General features: G+C 33.0%; 1 protein-coding gene across 1 annotated transcript; it reads right to left on the reverse strand.

Annotated features, from left to right (window-relative positions):
* Window positions 1-6,456: 6,456 nt before the first annotated feature.
* LOC127128219 (transcription factor TCP20) lies at window positions 6,457-7,933 on the reverse strand. The gene is made up of 2 exons (XM_051057443.1): window positions 6,721-7,933; window positions 6,457-6,630 (listed from the first exon to the last, which is right to left on the reverse strand). Exon 1 carries the CDS (start codon window positions 7,728-7,730, stop codon window positions 6,894-6,896), a length of 837 nt encoding a protein of 278 aa, XP_050913400.1. The 5' UTR covers window positions 7,731-7,933; the 3' UTR covers window positions 6,457-6,630; window positions 6,721-6,893.
* Between the last annotated feature and the right edge of the window lie 18,923 nt (window positions 7,934-26,856).

Raw genomic sequence — 26,856 nt, forward strand, 5'->3', positions numbered from 1 at the left:
TGCAGTCCTTGAGATCGACATTCGGGGAATTACCCCATTATTACTATAAAAGGAAAAATAGTACACTTGCTATTTTCCCGATCAAGTTTTTGGCGCCGTTGCCGGGGACTGCCAAAAATATAGAGTTTAGTTTTATTTCAATTAAAATTTTGTTGCTCTGCAATAAAATTATTTATCTATCATTTATATTTTACTAACCAGTGTATGCGAGGAAAACCCTCAGCTGAAATTCTTTTTGACGTAGAGATCGAGAGAACCCTTCACAGAAGACGCAGAGAACAAAGAGTGGATTCTACATAAGAAAGTACCTCGGATCAACCAGAAGTCAAGGAACAAACGGCTGAAGTTCCTCCAATTCCACCTCCTCCACCTCCGGAAAGACTCCTAGGTGACTATGGAGGTGCAAACGCACCGGGTGGTCGACTGACCATTGTTAACCAACCGGCGAATGTGACAAATTTTCAACTGCATCCTAGCACGATCACTCAATTGGAAAGAAAACCTTTCACCGGAAAGGTTAATGAAGATGCCAACAAACACCTGCAGAAATTTCTGACCATGAGCACCACCTTGAAAATTGATGGTCACATGATGAAGCAAAAAAAATTAAGAATGTTCCCATTCACTTTAGCTGAAGACGCGGAAGAATGGTTCTATTCTCTCCCTGCCGGTAGTATCACTTCCTGGGAGGAGATGGAAACTGCATTCTTAAATGAGTATTTTCCAGCATCAGTATTCCTGAGAAAAAGGTATGAAATTTTGAATTTCAAACAGAAGGATGGTGAATCATTGGGAGACACTTACAAAAAATTCAAAAGGATCTTAGTCACGTGTCCCACTCATAATATGGATCAGACAGAACAAATGTAGATGTTCGTTAATGGGCTGAAAATAAAGACAAAACAGTTGATTGATACAGCAGCCGGTGGCTCAACAAATTTCTCAACAGCCACTGGTATCAAGAGGATTATTGAAGCAATATCTGCTAATGAGCTTATAGAGCTATATGACAGATGTACCAGGCAGCCAGATGGGGTGATTGATCTAAAATTAGAGACAAATAAAATCCGTCTGGAAGAAATTATTGCTGTCGAAGTAGACAAAAAGCTGAAAGCTATGAATATAGGTACTCAACAGATAGCGCAGGTTCAACCAGCTCAGGAGAGCACTTGTGAAATCTGTAATGGACCTCATCACATTGTCTATTGCTTTGCGACTCCCCAACAAATTGAAGAGATCAAATTCTTGAAGCAGAATAATCCATACTCTAACACTTACAACCCAGGTTGGAAGAATCATCCAAACTTCTCTTGGAAAGATCAAAGAGGGAACGTTCCGCAACAGGGTACAGGGCAATATCAAACTCAGTATCAGCAACAGCAACAACAACAGGCACCTAAAAAGGCAGACTGAGAGATTGCCATTGAAAACCTGGCAGCTCAAAATAGGCAATTTGAAGAAGAGACTAGAAACAATCAGAAAAACATCACCGCCTCCCTAAAGAATCTCGAAGTTCAGCTGGGGCAGATAGCACAGCAACTGGCAAGTTCTCGAACACCAGGTTCCCTACCAAGTGAAACAGTTCAAAATCCGAGATGTCAGGAGAATGTTAATACTGTCACAACGACAGAGAAAAAGGCTGCTAAAAAGAAAAAAATTATATCACCGAGCGAGCCGACTAAAGAAGAAACTACAAAAGGAACTAAACCGGTGATTAAGTTGCCCTACCCTCAGAGAATGACAAAGAAGGAACCTAGTGAGTCAGACTTGGAGAAATTCATGACAATGTTTAAAAGGATTGAGGGTCATATGGCCTTGTTTGAAGCACTTGAAAGGATGCCCATGTACAAGAAATTCGTGGAAGAGGTAATGGCTGAAAAGAAACCAACCACTGAAGAACAGGTATCCGGTAAGGAACAATATAATGCAAACTTCCTCATTATTATATCCTTCGTTAACCCCCTTTGAGCCTATATCCATTTTTTGTTTAAAACACCATGAATGTAACCATTGGCCACAACACTTCCTCACCATGTTCAGAGTCATGAGAATATATTCCAGCTGTGTTGAAAAGCTAAGTTTGGGGTAAAGACCCAAAAAGCTCTCAAAGCCCTAGAAAGTGCAAAGACAAAAGAAAAATAAAAATTGATGAATCGAGAAAAAGAAAGAAAAATAAAAATCAAGTACTCGATGATTCAAACGAAAGAAGCACGAAAAAGAGCAGTCGGTAAAAATGAAAACCGAGGAAATAAAAGAAACAAACACAGGATGTAACATTGACTCTGAACCAAAAGCCCCTTGTTTTCCTTTTTTTGAATCCATACCCTAACCCAAGCCAAGCTACAACCCGAAAGACCTCAAAAAGTGTGCGTGTTGTGTGTAGGTGATGAGAAAAGAGAGACTATTCAAACTTGTGAGTGATATTGCATACTTCGAATTATGAGTGTAAACAGTTAACCCCGAGAGAATTGGTGAGAATGTGAAATAAGCTGACAGGTGAAACGCTACTTTAAAGTGGAAGTGTGAATGATGACTTACGAGGATGGGTAGGACTTATGGAAGGAAAAGGGAAGACGTTCGCGAATGATCTCAGCAGTGGTGGAAAGCATAAAGAATTCTGGGGAGTGATAATGAAACATTACTTGAGACAAGCAATGAGCTAAGTTTGGGGTTGTGATCAGTCACCATTTATAGTAAGTTTTCATTACTGATCTGACGCAAAACAGAGACATTTGATACACTGTGCAAGCATTTAAGGTATAATTCGATTAGTTTTAATCTTTGTTATGTTTTACTTCTGTTACTTTATTTAAGCAGTGATAAGGTTTTCATCAGGTTACTCTGCAGTAGATATCACCTAGGACTAGGGATACCCTTTATGAACCAGAACATTCTTGATATTATACAGCTTAACTTCACCCTAATTGGCTATGGACATAGGAATTAGGGTAGATTGATTAAATGTTTTCTCACCAAGGACTTGGTAGAAAATACCCTTGAGAACTGGTAGTAATTAATATTTGTTGATGCAATAGTAACTCAGAGTTATTACAAGGATAAATCATACACCTTCCCTGGCATTGTTCCTTTTTCTCTATAAACCCTTATTTTCATATTTCTTTATTATTTTCTTTTTACACTCAAAAACCAAATTAATACTTTTTGTTTAATTGAATGATAATTTAAACTCAATACTAACGTGCAGTCCTTGAGATCGACATTCGGGGAATTTCCCCATTATTACTATAAAAGGCAAAATAGTACACTTGTTATTTTCCCGATCACAACTCGCAAGGCATATACAATGATACCTGAACTCAGCAGGCGGTGTAAATACCTCAAGGTGAAAGGCCATCACACTGAAATTTGCTACCAATTCAAGAGAGAAATTGAGTGACTTATCCAAGAGTGTCACTTGAAAAAGTATGTCAGGGGAAGCTCTTAGAAATCAGGAGTAAATTCCATGACTCAAAGGCGCGATCAAACCCAAAAAGTTCTAGAAAAGACTAAGAGCCAGAGAAAAAAGGAGAATAGGTCAATCTTCCATACTAAGAATACATATAAGATATGTATGCCAAGCCATGGAAGAGGATGATTTACATAACAAGCCTAAGGCAGACCCAAATGGTGATCTAGACTCTGAGATTACTTTCTCCCATAAAGACACCTCAAGGATCCTCTCTCATGAAAATAACCCTATGGCCATAAAGGTGCAATGTGATGACATGAAGATCAAGCGAGTATTGATAGGCCCAATAAATTTTGTTGATGTTCAATATTTGGACGTCTTTGATAGACTAAAGCTAGATTCAAACAACTTTTAGCCTTTTAGAGGTTCCTTGGTTGGTTTCTCTAGTGAACAAGTCCAAGTGAAAGGCTACATCACTCTCCAGACGATGTTCAGACTAAGGAGAACACCAAAATGATAAAAGTCATGTTTCTCATAGTAGAAGGCCCATATTCGTATAATATAATCATTAGGTGGTCGGGTTTTAACCTTGTAAGGGTTGCCCTATAAACGATATACTTGAGCATGGTGTACCCATTACCTAATGGACATATCATTATGATCCAAGGTGATCAAGAAACGACACGTAAGTGTTACTAAGATAGTTTGAGGATTAGAATAGCGACTATGACAGTTGTCGCCACACCACAACCAGAAATCTATAGGGTAAACTGTGTATATTTGGACCCCATAATAGAGCATGGGAAAATGAGGTTCATGCCTACAGAAGACCGGAAGGAGATCCATATTGGGTCCTATAAATTCCACACCATCAAATTGGCCACCACCATGACCAAAGCTAAGGAGGAGGATTTGGACGCCCTACTCAAGAAGAACATTTATTTATTCACCTGGACTATTTATGACATGCTAGAAATTGGTGACATGGTTGTATGTCATCGCCTCACCATTACTTCCACCATGAAGCTAATGGTACAAAGAAAGCATAAAGTTGGTAAGGAGAAGCAATTGATTATCGATGAAGATGTTAGGAAACTGAAGGAACTTGGCTCCATAACTGAAACAAATATCCAATGTAGTTAGCAAACATGGTGTTAGTTTATAAGTCATCCCATTAATGACTAATGTGTGTGGGCTTCACTGATTTAAACTTGGCGTGTCCTAAAGATCCTTATTTGTTACCAAACATTGACAAGTTGATCGATGAATCATTAGGGTACAAGACTCTGAGATTCATGGACACATATATCCCGACTACAAATAGATAAATATGAATCCCATGGATGCACCAGATTGTATTGACGTCAAATAATTGCAACTACAATTACAATGCCATGTCGTTTGGACTAAAAAATGCACGGGCCATTTATCAAAGGTTGATGGACGTCGTATTTTTCGATCAAATAGGGTGAACTCTGGAGGTCACTGTGATACATGTAAAACCATCATTATTCAAGGAGGTTCAACCACTAATAGGGTGATTAGCTTTCCTCTCCATATTTATTTTATGTGCCGAAGACAACGCTTTTCACTTCTTCATCACCCTACAAAAAGGAAAAGTTTGAACGAACAAGCAAATGCTAGGAGACGTTCACAAGGTTAAAACTTTTTTTGGCAACCCTCATATATTAACATGATCAGAAGAAGAAGAAGGTGTGTCATTGTACTTATATTTGTTGGTGGTGACAGGCAACTCGATACTTTATGCTATATTTTTTATAAAAGAAAATTCATACTATTTTATGCTATAATATTTTCAAACAAATTTTTCCATACTCTTCAAAAATAAATCTCAAACCGATCAATCAAAATAAATCAAATTGATTAATTTGATTTAATATTAATTATAAAAAAACACTTAAAACGGATCCAAATTGAATTAGTACACCCCAACCCTTAACCTTAATGGCATGCATAAATCCCCTGTTGATATGTTGATTCAACAAAACTGAACTTGTTAAAAAGTTTAACAACGCAAACAAAAAAATAACATAAACCACCATTTTGAAGAAATAAAAATTAAATTATAATCCAAAGAAAATGTCTAAATTAAGATCATTGAAGCACTAGCAGTCAGAAAATGAGCACCTTCAATGTCATTTGCTTGTTTAAATATTGTGAGCTCAAACTTCCACTTGCATTCAATGTCAAAAAACTGAGCTCATCAAAACTACCATGCAAATGTCATAAAAACAACACACACATTTTGGCAGCTTGTCAGTGTTTTCTGGAGCCACAATATTCTCTGTATTTTTTATGAAAAACATGGGGAATTGAAAATTATTATTTAAGTAATTGTCCTTTTACTCCTTGAATTTGTTTTAAGTTTGCAATACTTTAAACCAAGATAAGGAGTCAAAGCATTGATGCAAGAGTGAAGAAAAGAGGGTTACATTATCAATAACAATTAATGAATATAAACTCTTGATACTGGACCCTATTTAGTATTTCTAATATTGATGTCTAATGTTCATAGTCCTATGCTAGCTCAACTGCTTGCCACTCATATGTAATTCAAAATATTAAAGAGATATACATGGATACCGGATATGACACAGAAAAATAGATAGAGATGCTCGACGGGCATATCTGTTCCGTTTATGCCAAAATGAGACGGGACAAAGTAACATAATTGAAAATGAGGGCATAAAATCTTAGTCCAACGCGCGCAGGAAAAGTGAGGCGGGATTGCGGACCTTGCACCCATAAAGTCTTAAAATTGTAAAAAAATCCTATAAATACTTGCGCCCGCAAAAAAAAATTGGGGGAACACATGCATATTGGAGCATATTGGAGGTGCAAGCCTAAAATCTTGCCCCTCCCCACGAAAAAGTACAGGCAAACGAATATGTTTGTCAGATTGAATCCGTTTTACCACCCCAAGACATGGACACATCGACATGACACTAACACCAACACGTCTGATCAAATCATTGAATTTTGAAGGAAAGTTGCAAAAGATAAAAAGTACTAAATAATCCCAAACAGATCAAATAAGAACTTTGACAAATATATGAATATGAAACTATATCATCATTTTTCACAAACAAACTCATCATCACTCCATTCTAATTTATACATAACAACAACAAAAATAATCAACAACACACCTCTGGCCAAACCAAATCCACAAACCTATCTCTCTGGCCATCCCATTCCACCTGCAACAAGTAACTAACATCATTAAACACTATCCAACACAATAAATTTTTCAGAAAGAAAATCACACAAAACTAGTAAAAAAGCATCACCTTATATCTGTAGACTTGAGTACAGTGGAGCAAACCAAAGCAAACCAAATCCATTTTCTATTGAGTTTCTCTGTTTCCTCAAACTCTACCAAATATACAATAATAATAACAACAACAAAAAAAACATTTTTTTATATAAACCTCAAACTCTGCACAAACCATGAAAAATCTCTCTACTGTTCTGAACTTTGAGAATCATCCTTAGTAATATTCTGATTCTGGTTCTGATTTTGCTGATGCACCCTAGTTTGATGATTTTGACCAAACTGCTGATAAATCTGACTCAAAGCCTGGTTATTCAACACACCAATATGTCCATCTTGTGACAAACCTAATTCCAAACCAGGTGGCATCTGTTGATTCCCACCCAAAATTGATGTAAAACTCATCCCACCCAAATTAGCCCCTGGCATATCAAATCCAGAAAACCCAATTTTCTGAAAATAACTTGAACTATTTTCACTAGCGGTAGCAGTTGCTAAACCAGATGAAGATTGATGAAATCCAAATCCATGGGGCCATAAACTTGATGAACTAACCTGATGGGCCTGATGGGTGGCCCAGCTGGTTCTTTCATCAATTTTCTGATGCAACTGTAAACCAGAAGACAAAGATGAACCTTGTGATGTCAAAGTGTTGCCAGATGAAGCCAAAGCTGAAGCAGGTATTGTCCCTGTTCCTGTTGCAGCTATGATGGACGGTTCAGATTGCTGAAGAAGCCATTGAATTGTTTCACCATCTGACTTATGACCTAACTCTTTCGTTAATTGAAAGATTCTTGCAGCGCATAGAGCTGGCATCCTTATTCTTCTTCCTCTTCCTTCAACCTTTGTGTGTCTGTCTTTGTTTGATGTTCTTTTTGGTGCTAGCTGTTTCTTTGTTTCGTCTTGTTTTGTTTCAGATGACACAATCTGGGTATTCTTTGATTCGGAAGATTGTTGTTTGTTGTTATCATCTCCCATGTTGTTGTTGGTGTTTGTAAGTTGTTGTTTTGAGTTTTTGGGATCCATAAAATGATTGAAGGTGTGAAAGATGAAAAGTCTTAAAGTTTCATGAGTTTTTTCACTGTTTCTCGCAAGAATTCAGGGACAAAGTTTTTGATGATAATATAATGGGAAAATATTAAAATCCCAATGTGATGGTGTTTTTGTGTGAAATATTTTATTTGAGTTTGTGGTCTTTTTTGTCTGTGTTGTCTTTTCTTGCCTCTTTCTTTGTGTAGTGGGTTTTGGGTTTGACCAGACAAAAATGAAAATTTTGAAAGTAACTTTAACTGCTAGGTTTACTACCTTGGAGACTACATCAATAGGATTTATGTATTCAAAAGTTACTAATAAATTACCACAATTAATTAAAATTAATTGTCTATCTTATTATGTCAAATATAAAATTTAATGCAAAACATTATTAAAGTTTAAAAATAATTTATTAAAATTTTCTAATTAATTATACATCCATATTTTTTTAATCAATAATAAAGTAAATTCGTACAATTTTTAGAGATACTGTTATCTTAAATAAGTTGTATTAAGTTTAACATTAACTATTATCATTATTTTTGCTAGCGTCCATACGGGTACTCTATACTGTCCGTTTTATTAATAAACATACGTGAAAATATATATGATATTATTTTATTTAATATTAATTTTAATCGAAAGTTATATAAGAAATTAATAGTAGGAAATTATGTGAAAGATAATAATAGTGGTTTCAACAGAAATTATTAGATAAATTATATAATGGTAAAATTGATAGATAGGTTACACCATTCTTTGAATATTTATATTAAAATTATAGAACGAAAATTCTTAAATAGTTTACCATCCAAAGAATATTTATATTAAAACTTATTGTATTGGATCCATATTGTTTGTTTATCTATGATGCTTCAACTATTTTTTTAGTCGGTTTTTTTTCCTAATCATTTTGCTAAATTTATTTGTCAAAAACCGCACATTCTAATATCATTTCCCATGTTTTGTAAAAATTGCACTGTAATATTGTATATCAGAATTAAATATCAGTAAAAAAAATTGGAGGCCCAAGGCTCTGTGGCCTATGTGACCTACCCCTTGGGTCGGGCCTCTTCGATTAGATTGATTTTTTGTTTGGTCTTTATTATTTGAAAATTTTATCTTGTACCCCTACAATTAACCCCATACCCCTACAAAAATTTAAAAATTCTCATTTTATCCTTAATTGGTTTTAACCAATTTACCATTTCATTTTTACCATTCAGTTGAAAATTGCAAAAATTACACTTTCACACCCCTCGCACCGGAACTCTTGCAAAAAGACTTCCGGTATGTATTTTTTCAAACCGGAAGACTTTAGGAAAGACTTCCGGAATACAAAAAAAGCAAACCGGAACACTTAAGGAAAAAGTTCCGGTTCAGATAAAAAAAAAATTCAAAAAAATGTGCATACCGGAACTCTTTGGAGAAGTGTTCCGGTATGCATTATGTGTGTTCCGGAAGTCTTTCCTAAAGTCTTCCGGTACGTTTTTTTTTAAATTTTTTTTTTTAAATTTTTTTTTTTTACAGAAATGAGGGTATTTTGGTCAAAAAAAATTTAATGTAGGGGTATGGGTACAATTGTAGGGGTATAGGGTAAAATTTTCTTATTATTTTGTAAAAATATAATCAAGTTAAATTAATTGGTTTAGTTCGATTGATCCGTTTATATTATTTTTTTCCAAATATTATATTAATTTATGTATTTTCTGTTATCATATTTTTTTAATATATTTTTTTTCTATTACTTTTGTTCAATAATATATTTTATATAATTTTTTTCATTTACTTCATGTTTTATTTTTCAAACAACTTATAAGTTGAATTTGCTTCATATAAAGTAATAATAAATAAAGAGTTTAATTGAAATACATTGATAGTGTAAAATAATTTTACACCATCAGTTAATCATAGACGTCGGATATTAAAAGAAATTTGACTTTTATTTTAAAAATCTATAAAGTAATACAAACGGATGATGGTGATGAATCGACGGTGTAAAAATTTTTACACTGACAGTGTATAGTAATTAATCTCATAAATAAAACACATTAATAATAATAAAATATTATGATGCACAAAAATTTGTTAAATATAATTCAAATTTAAGTTGTTTAGTTTCACTTTCATTTAATTTGCATTTGAGTTTGAATTAGTATATATAATAAACTAAAAGTTACTTACAATTAAGAAAAAGGGAAAATTGAGTTTGTTGATATTGAAAAATTGTGTTATAATTAATTACGCTTATTATCTCTTCCTTTCTCTCTTTCTCTCTCTATCTCTATCTCTATTAATCTTCATCATCTTATTCTTCTTGTGCATCAATGAAGTTTCATTGTTAATTCCAACAAAATTAACATTCTTCAAACTTCAAATACACATTAAAACTACTTTGTCAATAAGACTAAAAGAAATTTCGTTGAAGAAGAAAAAACAAAAAATAAATATAAAAAATAAAAACTAACCAAAAGCACTTGAACTACTAAGAAAGATAACTATAATCATCAGTTTGGTTAACCGATTTGACGGTTCCTAAAAACTAAAGTTGAGAATCAAACCAAATCATATCAGTTTTCATCAGTTTAGTTCGTTTTTTAAACCGAACCAAAAGAGTTGTTTTTTGTTGGGTTTGGTTTAGATTGTCAATCTAATCAAATTTTTTTATCAACTTACACCATAATAGCCTAGTCGTCTCTCTTTCTCTCTTAACAAAAATAATTGTCTTTCTTTCTTCGTCTTTTATTCATGATTAATTTTTACTTATAATAATTTCTTTTGATTTTGTTTTTTATTTTGTTTTCTTTTTATTTATATCAATAACTTAAATATACTTAATTTTTTAATGTTTTTTATTAATTTCGTTATTTTTGTTTTTATATGAAGATATTTTATTCTTTATTACGTTGAAGTGTTCTTGATTTAGATATCTTCTTTCATACACATTTATTGTATAGTCAATGAATAAGTTTTATTCATATTAACATTGTAGACTCAGAGGCGTGGAGATTTTGTCCTGTTAGACCAATTTAATTTGAATCCGTAACATCTACTTATTCATTCATCTTTAAAATGGTGAAATTTCATCCACCAGAAACATGGAGATTTCAAACATTTAAATTTGATTATATTTGTAAAAATAATCATATAAATACTCATTTTATATTTTTATATTAACTTAAATATTGTGAGTTTGTTTACACTTTTATTCTTTATATTATTATTAACTTTATTTTGAGAAAAAGTGAGCAATTTAAGGGTTAGGGTTAGGATTCTTGTTTTTCTCTTATCAATTTTAGAAAATTAGCGAGTTCAAATTTTTTAACCGTTGAATCAAGCTAATTTTTGGATGCAAGGTTTGTAAGACACGGTGCTAAACTTTCACTGTTCGAATTGTCAAAAAAAATGTATAAGGAAGGAAATATTGTGTTCGCATGACACCAAGTTTTTTGGAGATGCTCTGCTAGGGATTGAAAGAAAACCTAATAGACATGGAGTCATCTGGATCAGGTCATCGACATGGAGACCTTCCATGGCCGTTATTATTCCTCGAATGACTCCTCTGTCTTCATCCCAACCTCAAGCACAAAAGAAATCTTTTGCACAATCTTTTCAAAATACGTGTGACATACCGATTTCTAATTCTGTCAAGCCTTGCCTCAAAAGAAAAGTGTCTATCGATCAAGATACCTTAAGAGGCTTACAAAGTATGACTTGAATCCTTAATGAATAATTTACATGTGAAATTGATCACTAGTAAAGGTAATATGCCTTTGAAGACATCAGAATTACGTGACAAACTCATGAAATTATGGAGTACAATTACTAATTGAGATTTGACTCCTTTAGAACGTGGCTATTTTGAATTTTCATTCAAATCACGGGAGGGTCTCAACAAGACTTAGAGTGTGTGGACATGGAATGTTAAGCTCTCTCTCTTATATTTGTCTGCATGGTCACCATATTTTAGACCTGAAAATTTGAAGATTTCATATGTTATAATCTGGCTGGGGATGCATGGTTTTCCATTAGAGTATTGGAAACCAACTACTTTATTTCCAATTACTTTTGGTATTGGCACTCCTTTATCAATTGATGGGATACAAGAAAAATAAGTTTGGGGCATTTTGCGGGTTTACAGATAGACCTTAACATGTCAGATATTCTACATGATAGTATTTTGGTGGAACGATAGGGTTATGCGTTCTTTGTTGAATTGGAATACGTGAGTTTACCTTTTTTTTATGATCAATGTGTCTGTGTTGGTCATAGTATTGATAAATGTTGGAAGTTGAAATACAATAATATTGAGAAGCCATTGATTGAATAATCTACAAGATACACACTTAAAAAGTCCAAACTCACTATAACGGTTAATGACAGTGTGAAGAACACATAAAATGATGAATCAATAAATGTTATAGTGAATGACATAGTGAACGATGACTATGTAGATTTGAATAAGGTAGGAAATCATACTCTTGAGAATGACATAGAGAATGATGATTTTGTTGTGGCCATTCATGCAAATATGTATACAAATCAAACTTAAAATATTTGCATTAAATTTTAGACATAACATTGATTTAAACTTATGGGCTTTTTGTGCAATAAATATGAATCCCGATGTGTTGAGATTATATGAGCAACATGTAACTTTTTCTATAGAAGTGGATGAAACTAAATTCTTCATGCAATTGTATACGTAAGTAACTCTCATGTGATTCGAAGAAATTTATGGAATGAACTTATCAATCTTCAAAAGGTCAATCCTAGCCCTTGGTGCATGACAAGTAATTTCAATATAGTTATTGGTTCCCGTGTTTAGTAGATGCCCTCAAAATAAAACTTCCACTTATGATTTTGTTAGTTGGGCATATCAAAATGAGCTTATGCATCTTGTCACTAATGGTAACAATTACACTTAGACCATTAAAGGAAAGACGATGCTTACTCTTCTATTAGAATTGACAGAGCCTTTGTAATTATAATTGGCTAGATAACTAAAACATAATCAATTTCTCCAATTTGATCAACAATCAATCATACAATTACCATATTCTTCTTCATTGTGACAAAGGTGGGTTTAATTTAGCTAGGACATTCCAATTTGTGCATGTGTTAGACTCTAAATGATAGATGCAAACAGCGTATTATTGATAATTAGAATACTGGTATGGTTGGTTGTCCTATGTTTATTTTATCTTCTAGGTTGAGATCTCCTAAACACATTCTTAAGAAATGGAACCAAGGTACATTTGGAAATATTCATATTAAAGTCACTTAAGCTAATGATGAAGTTACTATGATACAAACTTTGATTAATGATACAAGTTATAATGATGATCTTGGATTGGAGGAAAAATGATCAACTTATAATAGATAAGGAATTACATATGTCGAACCATTTTTGGAGGAACAAGGTAAAAAATAAGCGGTTTAAGGATGGAGACAGGGATATAAAGTTTTTTCACAACACACTCAAATTGATACATGCTAGTAACAAAATCACTGGACAAATGCATGTTTATATTTTATTTAGAGGGGGAATTGAATTAGATAATCATGTTATTAACTTCTATAAAAATTTGTTTAACTCAGAAAACAATAATAGTTATATTGATACGGTGGAGAGAACTATCCCACAACTTATAACTCATGTAGATAATGGATATTTCACTATAATGACTCATATAGAGGAAATTATGAATGAAGTTCACAATATGGATGGTGTCGTGGCACGAAAAATATTTGAGACAATGCTCAAAATCAATGAAGTTGTCATCAAAGTTTATTTAAGTAGGGGAAACGTTAATAAAAACCTTTTAAAAAAATGATCTTTGAAACCAAATTTAGATTTTGGAGTCGATTATGCGTAGGGAATGTATTAGCACCCCACTACATTTGTTTAAATAACAATAATATATAATTAATTTTGCAAAAGACATTTTTAACCTTATTATATTGATTTTCTCCTAATCATCATTCAAGAAATATAACATAGAAACAAAGAAAATAAAAGGTTTTCTTATTATTGTGCTTGATAAGATTTGATACTTACTTTTGTGTGTTGGGGGAGAATATGGGGATGAACGGTATAATAGGGGGTTGAATAGACCAATTCCCTTAAACCATTTTCAAAAAAATTCTTGCAAAAAATCAGAGTTCAATAAATGAAAGAAAGTGTGGCGAGCGGAAGCAAAATATAGCGGATGGATTCAAGAATAATGTATTTCATCGTCTTTTTACATGTATGATTCAATCAAAATTAGCACAGACACAAATAAGTAAACTTTCTTTAACGAGCATTTCAATATTAATTATAACATAATTTTGGGCATAGTTCAAAATAGTCAATGAACTAGATACATCGCAGTCCTAAACTTATATGATAAAACACTATAAGAAAGATCAAAATCTAGATGACATTCTAATGATAAACAAATTCAAAAGCATATATATAATGTAGAAAATTAAACAAATATGGAAGGATAAATGTACATCAAATGTATAGTAGTTCAACAATTTGTCCTCAATTGTTTTATCATTGAAAATTGTAATTTTTTTCACTATTTTAAAGATAATGATACAAGTTTTTTGGTACAACGGATTATCACCAATATGGACACTACAAGCCCAATGATTTAGCCAACATAGACCTAAAATGATATTCCCTTCTGTTGAAAGATTACTCAACTGAAAATATTAAATATCTTCAATGATCTTGATCCAACAATCTTGCTAGCTACAATAATCCCGCTTCAAGCTTCCGTTCTCCAGCAAAATTTAGTCGACTTTACTAATTCCTTGTATGAGCGATTGTCCTAGCTTATAATGGTTGGACAACTCCCAAATTTGCTATGTGGCAACCTTTACTCATTTCCACCAAAATCTTCCGTGGAGTATAGAGAAACTCTTCTCTTTCTAGATAAAACACCGCCAAATGCCATAGGTAAAAAAGCGATTCTTTTTTGTGATACACATAACAAAAGTTTCATAAGAAACATTAGCTTCCCTAATGTACATTCGATCTACCTCTCACACTCAATCTTTAGAGTTGAGTACAACAAAAAAGGTTTCTTCGTACAACGTTGAAGATAGTAAAGGCATCTAAAGAATCTCACACAATACAACTACAGGTTCTCACAATCTTAACATTCTAGGAAGTTTTTCACAAGGTTGAATCAAGGAGATATTATATTTATGAATGAAGAAACTCATAATTTTTCAAGCTTCCTGGAAAAATGGTTATGGATCTCAATAGATCATGCCCTGGGAGAATCTAATTGTGAGACTTCTTTATCTTGGTGAATATCCTCGGGTACTCAATCTAACTAACTAACTCTTGTCAATTTCAACCGATTTACCAACTTTTTTAAAAGAGACACTAAGAGGGTTTAAATATGTGATAGAGGTTATGCTCAAAAAGATAAAGAAAAAGAAAAATGATTTGAGTCAAATCATGAGGTTATGATTTGAATAAAATAAACAATGATTTGAGTTAAAGGTAGTAAAGTGAATAATTTGTCATTTGATTTAAATCATATTTTGTGACTATGATTCGAGTCACACTAAAGCATGATTCAAATCATAGTTAGTTTTACAAAGAATTTTGATTTACATGATTTGAAATAAAATATTTGTGATTCGAGTCAAGAAGTGTTGTGGTCCAAATCACACACATTCCTGATTCGAATTAGGTCAGCAAATCCGAATTCTAAACATCAATTAAATGTTTGATTTGAATCGGAATATGTCTGATTCAAAGCAAGCTTCATAAATACTTTGATTTAAATATTCTAACTTGTGATTCAAGTTATACTCAACATATTAACTTACATCAAATTGATTAGGCTAAAACGTATATTGTCATGGATAAAAAAGCTAATATATTAAATGTAAGGGTATCTAAAAGATACATGTCTAATCAAATAATCAAAATGAAAAAATTACAAACAAATTACAAATAAGCGATAAATTAAATTACATACACATATATGTAGCGGGGTATTCGTTACTATTAGAGATATTGACTAAATCCAAGGTAAACCATACAAGTCGAGTCGCCACCGCACTTCTATTTACCCAAAGGAATGGTTAGAAAGCGAACAAAAACCTAAAAGTTTTATCGAATCAAAAACTAGTAAAAATGTCAGAGATCTGGGTAAGGGGGTTGGTTATGCAATGGGAAGGTTTTAAGCGTCCAAAACATCCTAGGTACTCCTAGGGAGCCCTTTTCATAAGTGTTGTTCTAGTCTAAAGGGTGTAGGTATATCTAAAGTACTATTTACTAAAAGGAAGGTTAAAAGAAAATGACTCGCAAGGATGTCGCATCCACTGCCTACGTATCTCATCTGAGTATGAGAATCAGAGTCTTCGTAGCTCGGCTACCTATGGGTTAAAGAGAAGTGTGCTCGGTAAGACGTCGCGTCTTATGCCTACGTATCTCATATGGAATGAGAATCAGAGCAAAACGTAGTTCGGCTAACTAGGGGTTAAGGATTGCCATCTGAACATGGACTTACAAAAGAGGACACCAGTTGTGTCAAAGGAGGGTGGGCAGTGTGTTTAACGTCCTAGCAGTAGGTGTCGCAGCTCGCTGAATCGAGTCTTAGGTAGTTACCTTTTTGCAATAGAACGGACTGACATGCCACAAGATCGGAGACGCACGGAAGGTCTAAAAGTGGGGAAGCTCTGATCTAGGGTTGTCATGCAATATGGACCTATGTGTTAGGATTTAGAAAGGGGAACATCTACCCAATGTTAGCATGCAAAGAATAAGGGAATTCTACCTATGTTATCATACAAAGGGTTCTACCTAATGGGTGCTACCTAAACGGAACAAGAGTCGACGGATGGAGCACGAAGAGGAGTTACGAATAAGGGTAGATGGAAATGCCAGAGGCAATCGACTTACAGGTAGATGGCGATGCCTGAGGCAATCGACTTACAAGAGGATGGATGAATGCGTGCTGGTTCTGTTAAGTTTTGAAAATGATTACTCGATGTTGGATCAAGCTTTTGATCTTATTTTGAAATGGTTATCGGATGTTCATTTTAATTCTTGTATTAACAGGTGACTAAAGAAATAAAGAAATAAATATTATACACTTTATGGGAGAGGGGTACATTTGTTATGAATGGGGATTGTTCATGGCAAACAAACAATAAGAATATATGCCTCATACATCATACAAGTAGGCAACAGTTGTCAATCAGATCGGATAAATAAACAATATATAATCAAACCAAAGAATCAAATAATGGAGCATTTAAGAAATGCATGGGAGTATGAACATGTTAAATAATCAAGCAATAGAAAGCATGAATGAGAGAAATAAGTATAAAAGATAACAGATGAATCAAACAGATGAAAATATACACACGAAGGGTCCACTGAATAACTTAATCAGGAAATGAGGTAAGGACCAAATAAAATCAAGGTAAAAGGCCTCTAATACATGGCATATGAGATGAACAAGGGAGGATCAAAAGATCTCTTCAATTGCCATAAGCAATCCCTAAGTCAAACATCGATCATAAAGAAGTCAACTGAAAATTCAAGTCTACTTAAAAAATAACAAATAAATAGCAAATTAATCAAGAAAATTATCAAAAATTAAAATAAATAAGGTGGGGTCAGGACATCATCATCCCCCAAAAATATTTTAAAAATAAAGAAAATTGGTACATAAACTAATTAAAATAAAACAGAGGTCAAACCAAAAGTCAATTAATGAGACTAGGTTAGAAATAAATCAAGAATAAATAGTAAATTAATCAAGAAAATTATGAAACTTTAAACTAAATAAGGTGGGGTCAGGTCATCATCATCCCTTAAAAAGATTTTTAAAATAACGAAAATTGGTACGTGAATTAATTAAAATAAAACAGAAGTCAAATTAAAAGTCAACCAACTAAACTAGGTCAAAAATAAATCCAAAATAAATTGAAAATGCGAAATAAAATTCCTAGAAAATGTCAGGTTGACCATGAGGCAGTGGTCAACCTTCATCTTAAAAATCAAATGCTAAAAATAATTTTAAGTCATAAAATTAAAATCAATAAAAAAAGTGTGTTAAAATGGACCATTTAGAATAAATAATTAAAATAAAATATTAATATTAAAAAAATACGAAAATAAAAATTATATAAAATTAAGTAAAACGTTAAGAAAAGTAAAAAATATTTTTGGGTAATTTTATGGACGAAGAAAATATTTTAAATAAGAAAAAGAAATATGAAAATGGAAGGATTAATGGTGATGAACATGGTAAGCAAGCGTAGATATATCAAAACATGGCCATGGAAGAGATGATTACCTAATGGAAAATAGAAGTGAAATGGAATCTGATATGTGATGAAGCTTTGCCTCCTTGCCACGAAATTTCAATACTCCTTTAGGGTTAGGGTTTCAGCTTCTTAAATAGGGTGGATTATGTGTTCTCATGGGCTTTTTAATAAGTGATTTATCCATAAGAATAAAAGTGTGAAGTGAGGTGTAAAATGTTGTTATTTTGGGTCAAAATTAAGTGAATGGATGTCCAATGTATGGCCAAAAGAGGTAAAAAACGTGACTGGTTTGTGCAACATGCTTAGAAAATCTGATTGGGCCAGCCAGGCCCAAAATCTGCCTAGAAAATCAAGTCATGGTGCCCACTTTAAATGAATGTATCTCTCAAACCATGGATCCAAATGAGATGATTCCAAAAGGATGTGAAAGAGGACATGATAAGGTACAATTGTTGTGAAGAAAGTCTTTTCAAATAATGCCTTGAAGTGCAAGAAAACTGGCCAAGAAGTCTTGACAAATTTTGAAGATTTTGGACTTAGAAATTTTTCAAAGTGTCCTAAAAAAATGTCTCACTTTGACTAAGCATAACTTTCTCAATTCTAATCCAAATGAATCAAACTTTATATCTCTAAAAATCTTGGAACAAGAGGAACAACTTTGATGTTGGATAAATTTTCAAATGGAGCTTTTATCCTGATGCAAAATGGGCTTAAAGTGAGTGCAACGATCATGAAAACTTGCCCTAAATGGAAAGTCAACCATTTCCAAATTAAGTAACGTTTCCAATTCCTGATTAAATGATGAATCCATGATCCAACCTTGATCAAATTTCACATGTAGGATCCCCTAGGCATGGATTTTGAGATTCCACTCTCAAAATGTCAGGAGTTGACTTTTCTGGCCCCATAGTTGACTTTTCCCAAACTGTCTAATTCCCGATTCCATTGTTCAATTGAAGCACTTCTAGCTCAAATAAAGAGCTGATTTTTTGTATGTAGACCCTTGTGGACATATGGAGGGACATGGAAAAGAGTTTCACCCAAAGAATCACAAATAAACTGATTTTATACCAAACCCTAGTTTTAGGGCAAAATGATCAAGAACTGATTGCACTGATTGCCAATGGACCTTTCTGAGATGATTGTGAATCTTCCTAGGCCAAGATGCCTTTCTAATCATGACATGGATGAGATCCTCTACTTCCAACCAAACATTTCCTGTTGCAGGTAGCCATGAAACCCTAATTTCTAATTAAATCCAGATGAACACTCTGATAGCTTTGAATCCTTCACTGATGAACTGAGGACCATAATAAGATACTTGGACCCCCCTGAGACCCTTGAGACTTATATACTTAGATAATGAAGTCCAATTCCCAATCTTGCTTTCTGTGGGCTCCTTCTGTTAAGGAGTGATCGATCAAAACCTGATCTCCATGTCACTAATGCAGTATGCAATGAGTATGACCTAATATGATGTTAATGAAGTGTAAAACATAATCCCATGCTTCCAGGAAAAAGGAGGGTAAATTTTGGGTATTACAATACACATAGATCAAATTTAAATAAAACATCAAAATAAAATGATATCGACTATAATTTTACTATTCATCTCTTGGTGCAATGGAGATTTCAAAGCTACGTAGTTTTTGGGAAAAAATCTTGTGAGTTTGTTAATTTTAAATAAAAAAAGGTTTGATCGTGTAAAAGCAAAAAAAAATTATTTGTTGGTCAATCGTGATTGTTTTTAAATCGAAGATAAGTGTTAGAACAAGCAAGCAACATGACTTATGTCTGAAAACTCGAGGATAAAAAAGAATGTGCATCTAGTTAATCACTTTTTAATACAATTTTAATTGTAAGGGAAATAACTTAAAGTGAAACGAGTTATAATCTTTAAAAGGAAGGCAAGCATAAGAATAAACAAGTTATATGACTTGTATATGAACACTTGAGATTAAAAGAGATGTACATCAAATTAATCCTTTTTTAATCCAGTTTTGGTTTAAAGGCTCATTCAAAAATCAAATAATTAAAATCTGACTTCTTTTCAAATTAAAAAAGGTAGAAACCATTGAAATAGACTTTAAGACTTGAGCTTTCAAAGAAATTTGATGGCAGTAATCAATTACCACATGCTAGTAATTGAGTTTTCAAAGAAATTTGATGGCAGTAATCAATTACCACATGCTAGTAACTGATTATATGACAGCAAAAATGATTTTTTTCTAACAACAAATACATGTGATCGATTACCATATTCATGTAATTGATTACCTGACAACAAAAACAATTTTTTTTTCTAACAGGAAAGGCATGTAATTCATTACCATATTCATGTAATCTATTACATATCAATAAAAATGATTTTTTATTATTAGTAAACATGTGTAATTGATTACCACATTCATGTGATCGATTACATGACAGGAAAAATGAACTTTTTTTCTAACACTAAAGGCATGTAATTTATTACCACTGGCCTGTAATGGATTACATCACCCTAGAAGCAAACACACAACAACAACACACATTTAATTCAAACTACATTCTATATAGCATCTATTGACATGTGAAATATTATAAATAGCAACAACATAATATATTATTATTAAAAACAAATCTCTACAAAACACAAAAAGAAAAATATCCAATATGTGGAAGGATGTTTACCAAAAAGAAACCTTTGGAGATGGAGGATCTTGGTGCTATTTGCAAAATCAACAATGGCTTCTTCTCTCAATTATCACTACAGAGGAAACTCTTCTTCTCTCCAAAAATTTCAAGCACTTCCTTACACTCTTATAACTCTTCACTTTCCTCACAAGTTGACCTCTATTTATAGTGAAAATCTAGGATTTTTGGTGGGGATGATGACAAAAGTTGCTACAATTTGAGATAGTGATGGAAGATGAAAAAATGCTGACTTGTGAGGGAAAAGAGTGTTGTCAAACTTGTTACTTAAGTCAAAAACATGTAGCATGCAAGATGACACGTGAATCACCAAAATAGAAAGAAAAAAAGAGGGTAAATGAAAAGTGAAAGGATATTAACACCAAAGAGAAAGATTCATTTGTTAAAACTGAATATTAACCTTGTTATTTCCTTGACTTCTCTTTGATCATGTTTAAAACGTTTGTCATTTAGCATTCAAATTTAAATTTTGGTGATTTTGGTAGAAAAAACTAAAAATGCTAAATAAAGATGGTTTTTTAAATTTTATGATGGAATTAAAAATATTGGTAAATGTGGTGATAAATGAAAATAAAAGACTAAAATTGTTTTATTTTTGTATTTTGAGATTAATTATAGAACTTAATAAGTGATAAAATTTGATAAACAGATTTAAGCTATCCAAACAAAATTAAGGTACTACAACTACCCTTATTTAATTATATTTAACTAGAGAATATGAAAGACAAAAGTCTTCATATAATCATTGTAAAAGATAATTAAATATAAAGGACCCAAATTTTGTCTTTCGATGAGCAGGAAGAAATTTTGTCTTTAGATTACATACTAGTGCGTAGATCGACATGAACGAAAAATCATTGTCTTTAGTCGAGGTGTTGATGATTAGACTGGAAAGAAAAAAAGTGATCATCGTCAGGCGGTATGTTGATACTTAGATTGACAAAAAATTAAATGATCTTCTTCAATTGAAATGTTAATACTTAGACCAACAAAAAATTAAGTGATTGTCTTCAAACAAAATGTTGAGACTTAGACCGACAATAAACATGAGTGATTATCATCATCCAAAATACTGAAACTTAGATTAAAAAGAAAGTAAATGATCATCATCAGTTGAAATATTGATACTTATATCGATAAGAAAGTAAAAGATCGCCATCAACCGAAATGTGGATATTTAGATCGAAAAAAAATAAGTGTTCATCACCAATCAAAATGCAGATACATAGATCGACAAGAAAGTACATGATCGTCACCAGCTGAAATGCTTATACATAAAATAATGGAAAAGTAAAGTTTTGATGCCAATGGATATTAAGGTTTAAGGGGTGCCAACGAAGGTTGGACATTTTGCTAATGAAAATCAAGCTTTGGATGCAATAGAAATTAGGCTTTAGGTGTGAATAAATGTAGGACTTGGTTTGTATTATGCATGATGACACTAGATCCTTGACATAACGTCACATAAGAAGATATGGTATGGGTAGTATGCACGATAAAAATGGGAGTGCAGATAGCGTGTGATGATTGATTAATGCATGGAATGTGTTAGTTTCTTGATTTCCTACCACTTGGGATCTCGAACACTTCAAGCTTATATGGATGATCAAAAAGACCTCTTCGTGCCCCATGTTTTTTGTGCTACTTGTATGTTTGGCATTGATTTTTTCCGAAAGTAGTATATTTTTGTATCGTACCTTGCTGATTTTGATGATCTTGGATTACTTGTGATTTATGAACTCGACATATCGTTTGACGTTATTCATCTTTCCTAGACTTTTTCAATACATCAAAGTATTTATATTTTCTAATGCTTTTTTTATTTCAATGTTTAAATGCTTATTAAAAATAAATGATATTTTGCAACGAGTTTTAACAAAGAAGGAAGAAAATGGGATTATATTATTTGATAAGAAATGCAATGCATATATAGAATTACATTACACATAAGAGTAACTCCATATAGACAATTTATTGATACACTTAAAACTAGACATAAAAATGACAATCAAACAAAAATTAGCAATGTGGAAAATTTTGTAAGCTTTCATTAGAGCACAATAAATGTTATTCACCCACATAACTCTAAATCTACAATACTTTTCTTTTAAGGGTAGTGGTTGGATTGATCTTTCATACCTTTATCTTTTGTGTTTCGATCAAGCTTACATGTTCATGTCATTTTGCTTTTTCGGAAATCCCTAACTTTGGTCTATGACCCCTTTTCGAGTTTTCAGATTAGCCGACTCTTCATCTTCTTTTTCTTTTTTAACTATCCCTAATTTTTTTTCTAGACTGCTCTTCCGAGTTTTTGATCCACCAGGATACCCTAATTTTTGCCTAGGTTTCCTTTTTTAGGTTTTCAACTTAGTAGGCTCTCTTTTTTTATTTATTTTTTCTTAAGCATAATATTTTTTTGAATGCATCACAATTTATTGGGAGAAAAAACTCTTCTTCATCAATCGTTGTGAGAATCAAAGCTCCATTAGATAAGGCCTTTTTTCACGACATATGGTCCTCCGTAGTTTGGGGTCCACTTCCCGCAAAAATACTTTTGAATAGGCCATATCATTTTGAAAACTAGGCCACCTTCTTTGAAATCTCAAAGACGAATCTTTTTGTCAAATGCATTTTTGTAGTATTCTTTGATACAATTGACCATGACATAAAGCTATTAATTTTTTTCTTCGATGAGGTTTAATTGGTCAAATCTTTCTTGGACCCCTATGTTTTTTCTAGCTTAGTCACCATCAAAACTCTCATTAAAGACGTTCCAACTTTGATGAGAAGTACTGCTTCTATTCTGTACGCCAACAAAAAAAGGCATTTCCCCTGTTAAGGTACGAATAGATGTTCTATAATCGTGTAACACAAAGGGAATTTTTCACTGCTTCTAGGGCTCCATTCATTTTTTGTTGATATGGCGATGAATTGTAGTGTTCGATTTTGAAGCTCTAAAGTAACTTCTTCGCCGCTTCGTTGTTCAATTTGGTGGAACTATCGGTGATGATCTTACTTGAAAGTCCATAGAAACAAACAAAAAAAATCCAATGAACTTGACAACTACTTTCCTTGTCACATTGACAAAGAAAGCGACTTTAACCCATTTTGTGAAGTAATCAATGGAGACCAAGATGAACTGATGTAGGTTTGATTCTTTTGCTTCAATGAGTCTAATTATGGAAGTTACCCATATAAAAATGGACATAAAGTTGTCACAACATTCAAATGGGGTTGGTGGAATAATGTAATGAAGAAAGAGAAGAATACAAAATCAAATGGGGGAAACCATGGAGGTCTGGCTTGGAAAAGCATAGATTGTTCTTAAGTTTAGTTTAGGTTCTCTTATTTACTTGAGGGACAATTGCGCTAGGAGCCATAACCATATCTCTTTATTATATTAATGTTGATGCATGTCTATACATCTGAGAGATGGTTTATATGTAGGTTTAAGCTTTCTAATACAAATATTTAGCACTCAAATTAATAACAAATTAAAAAATCCCTTACAATAAATATTAAGTTTAAGTTTTCCAATATTTAGCACTCATTAAGACTAATATCGAATAATGTAGGTTTCGTCCACTATTAGGTACATATTCTATATTAGTAAGATGTGATGAGATAAATATAATATCCAATTGTTAAAACATTGGGTATAACTTAACTAAACTAATTATAATAAGATTATATATAATTAGAAGTAAGAGTTAGGAACAATCCATATGATGAATTAGAATAAGGAGTTATTCACCCAATTGATAATATTTGATAGTTGTATCAGATACAATTAGAAATAGCTCTTACATAAATAACTAAGTTTTGTGTAATCAGCCTACCACTGATTTATAACAAAGTGATATATTGATCTTGGTTTACTAGAAAATATTCTAGCGAGATTTTCTAAATCAAATATTGAGGGTCGTTTGTTTGAGTAAAATAGTGGGATCATATTTAATTAAAGGCCTAATTGAAGACATTTTTAATGATACTTATAACTTCACCATTTTTAAATGTAGACTCGGCCCCGTTCTAGAACATAAAATGGAAGCTCTAGCTCTTCTTAGGAACCTGGAATGAAGATATTTTAATCATTTATGATCTTGAACAGTGGCTACAATCTTATTTTTGATGGCGTGAGGTAGACCTTCAGGGTTAGAACTCAAATGCACAAGTCAGTTCAAGATTCAAGATGAGTATAATGAAAATGGGTTGAGCCTTGGTTCAAAGGTCGGTCCAGAACAGTTGCCCCTAAGGAATTTTCGAACACTGAAGGAGACGACGGAAGCCTTAAGTATCATTGACCGACCTCCATGTCGTGATCTGATGAGGAATAGAATTGGATTGATTGAGATCGGTTTTTGAAAAAATCATGAGGAAAAGTGCATTTAATGTTGTCCCATCATTGAAAGACTTCATCACCTTTTTATGGCACATGTATTGGCATAACTAGTTAGGGTATGGTATAATTTATAGAGTACTTGAGTGCACTTAAGTTGGCGTGTATCCATAATTGGAAATATAGCCTTTGATATCGTGATTTATTTCAATAGTTTAGTCAAGTATTTAGAAACTTTTGCAAGCTTTAGCTTTCAAGCTTACAATTAATTTCTAGAAAAAATATTCGTTCCTTATTCCTTGAGAGCATCGCTAGAAGGGATTCAATGCTTTGCTTAAAGCTTTTGTCTTTTTTCCATTCCTCATGCTCCATCAATCTCCCATAACCAAGTACCCTTCTAACTTAAACTTTACCTTCATCGTTTTCTGTTTTCTAGTCAGGATGAGTGATAATATTGTTGATTTAGTGAGCGATTTTGAAGTGGAAACTTCATCAGTTCATACCTTGATTCTCCTCATCCTTCTCTTAGTAGTGATCATGTAAGACCGAAAGTCATAGCCCTTTCTAAAGATTCAGGGTGAGGTTAGGCATCTGGGAATTCCTCGGAAGAAGTAACTTCTTCTTCTGGGTCATTAGATGCCCTCATATAAAATGCTGGTGGAAGAATAAATCGCGTTGAGGTCCTTATGGCCCTTTGTGTCCTTTTAGAAGAGGAGGCGAGATCCAACTTGCAAAGGAGGGAACATGCTAGAGATTTTATTCAACTTTGTATGCAGATTGAAAGATGTGAGCCTAACGATGCTGATGAGTTGGAACACTTAAATTTTCAAAACCATCCAGATACGTTGATGTATGAATGGGTAGATGGAAAGGTAGTGCCAACTCCCTCATATTTAAGTACTGAGTATGCCCTTAGCGATATTGGCATTATGGTCGGTTATCCTTAGGAGTGGTTGGTCCTTCTGGTGCGAGGGGAGAAAATGATATGTAATTCTTTTGATGGCTATATGATCCCGTTCTACGAGTTCCTGTTTACAAGAATAGGACTTTAGTTATCTTTTTTTGAATTTGAGGTAGATGTTCTATAACATTTAAAAGTTGTTCCTTCCCAACTTCATCTGGGGTCATGGGCATACATAAGGGTCTTCCAACTCTGTGACAGGTACAAATAATATAAGCCTTCGCCTAGCATATCTTATTTACCTTTTTCATTCAAGGCGTACTTCTCTATAAAACTTTCATAATCAGTGGCTTATTTACTTTCACTTGATTAACCTTTGGTTTGACCTTTTTACTATGAACGGGGGCGATTTCTAGGACATTTTTTCTTGGTGAATCCTCTTACCCCCACAAATAAATATGTTTTCTATTATACCCCATGTGTAGCAGTAAAAAAATTTGAGATTAAGCTATTGATTAACTTAACTCTCAAAGTAAGAGTCACTACCACGCTTTTATTGTTTCCAAAGGAAAAGGGAAAAAATGTGAACAAAACCCAAGGAAGTTTTAAAACAAAACTAGCAAAATAGAACAGGGGTCTGGGGGTTGGTTATACAAAGGGAAGCTATTAACACCCTAAATATCCATGGTTCTCCATGGGAATCTCTTTGAAAATATATACATTTTGGTTTGAAAAAGTGGTTGTTTGTTAAAATATTGGAGGGATAAGAAAAGAAACATTTTTTCTATTTTTTATGTTTGCTAATACTTTTGAAGTCTCATGCCTACGTACCTACAAAGTGAAATGGAGGATCAAAACCTTGTAGTTCGTGGTAAAAATAACAAAGGGAGTTT

This window comes from Lathyrus oleraceus, chromosome 3 (genome assembly GCF_024323335.1).
Source record: "Lathyrus oleraceus cultivar Zhongwan6 chromosome 3, CAAS_Psat_ZW6_1.0, whole genome shotgun sequence".
Taxonomy (NCBI): Eukaryota; Viridiplantae; Streptophyta; class Magnoliopsida; order Fabales; family Fabaceae; genus Lathyrus; species Lathyrus oleraceus.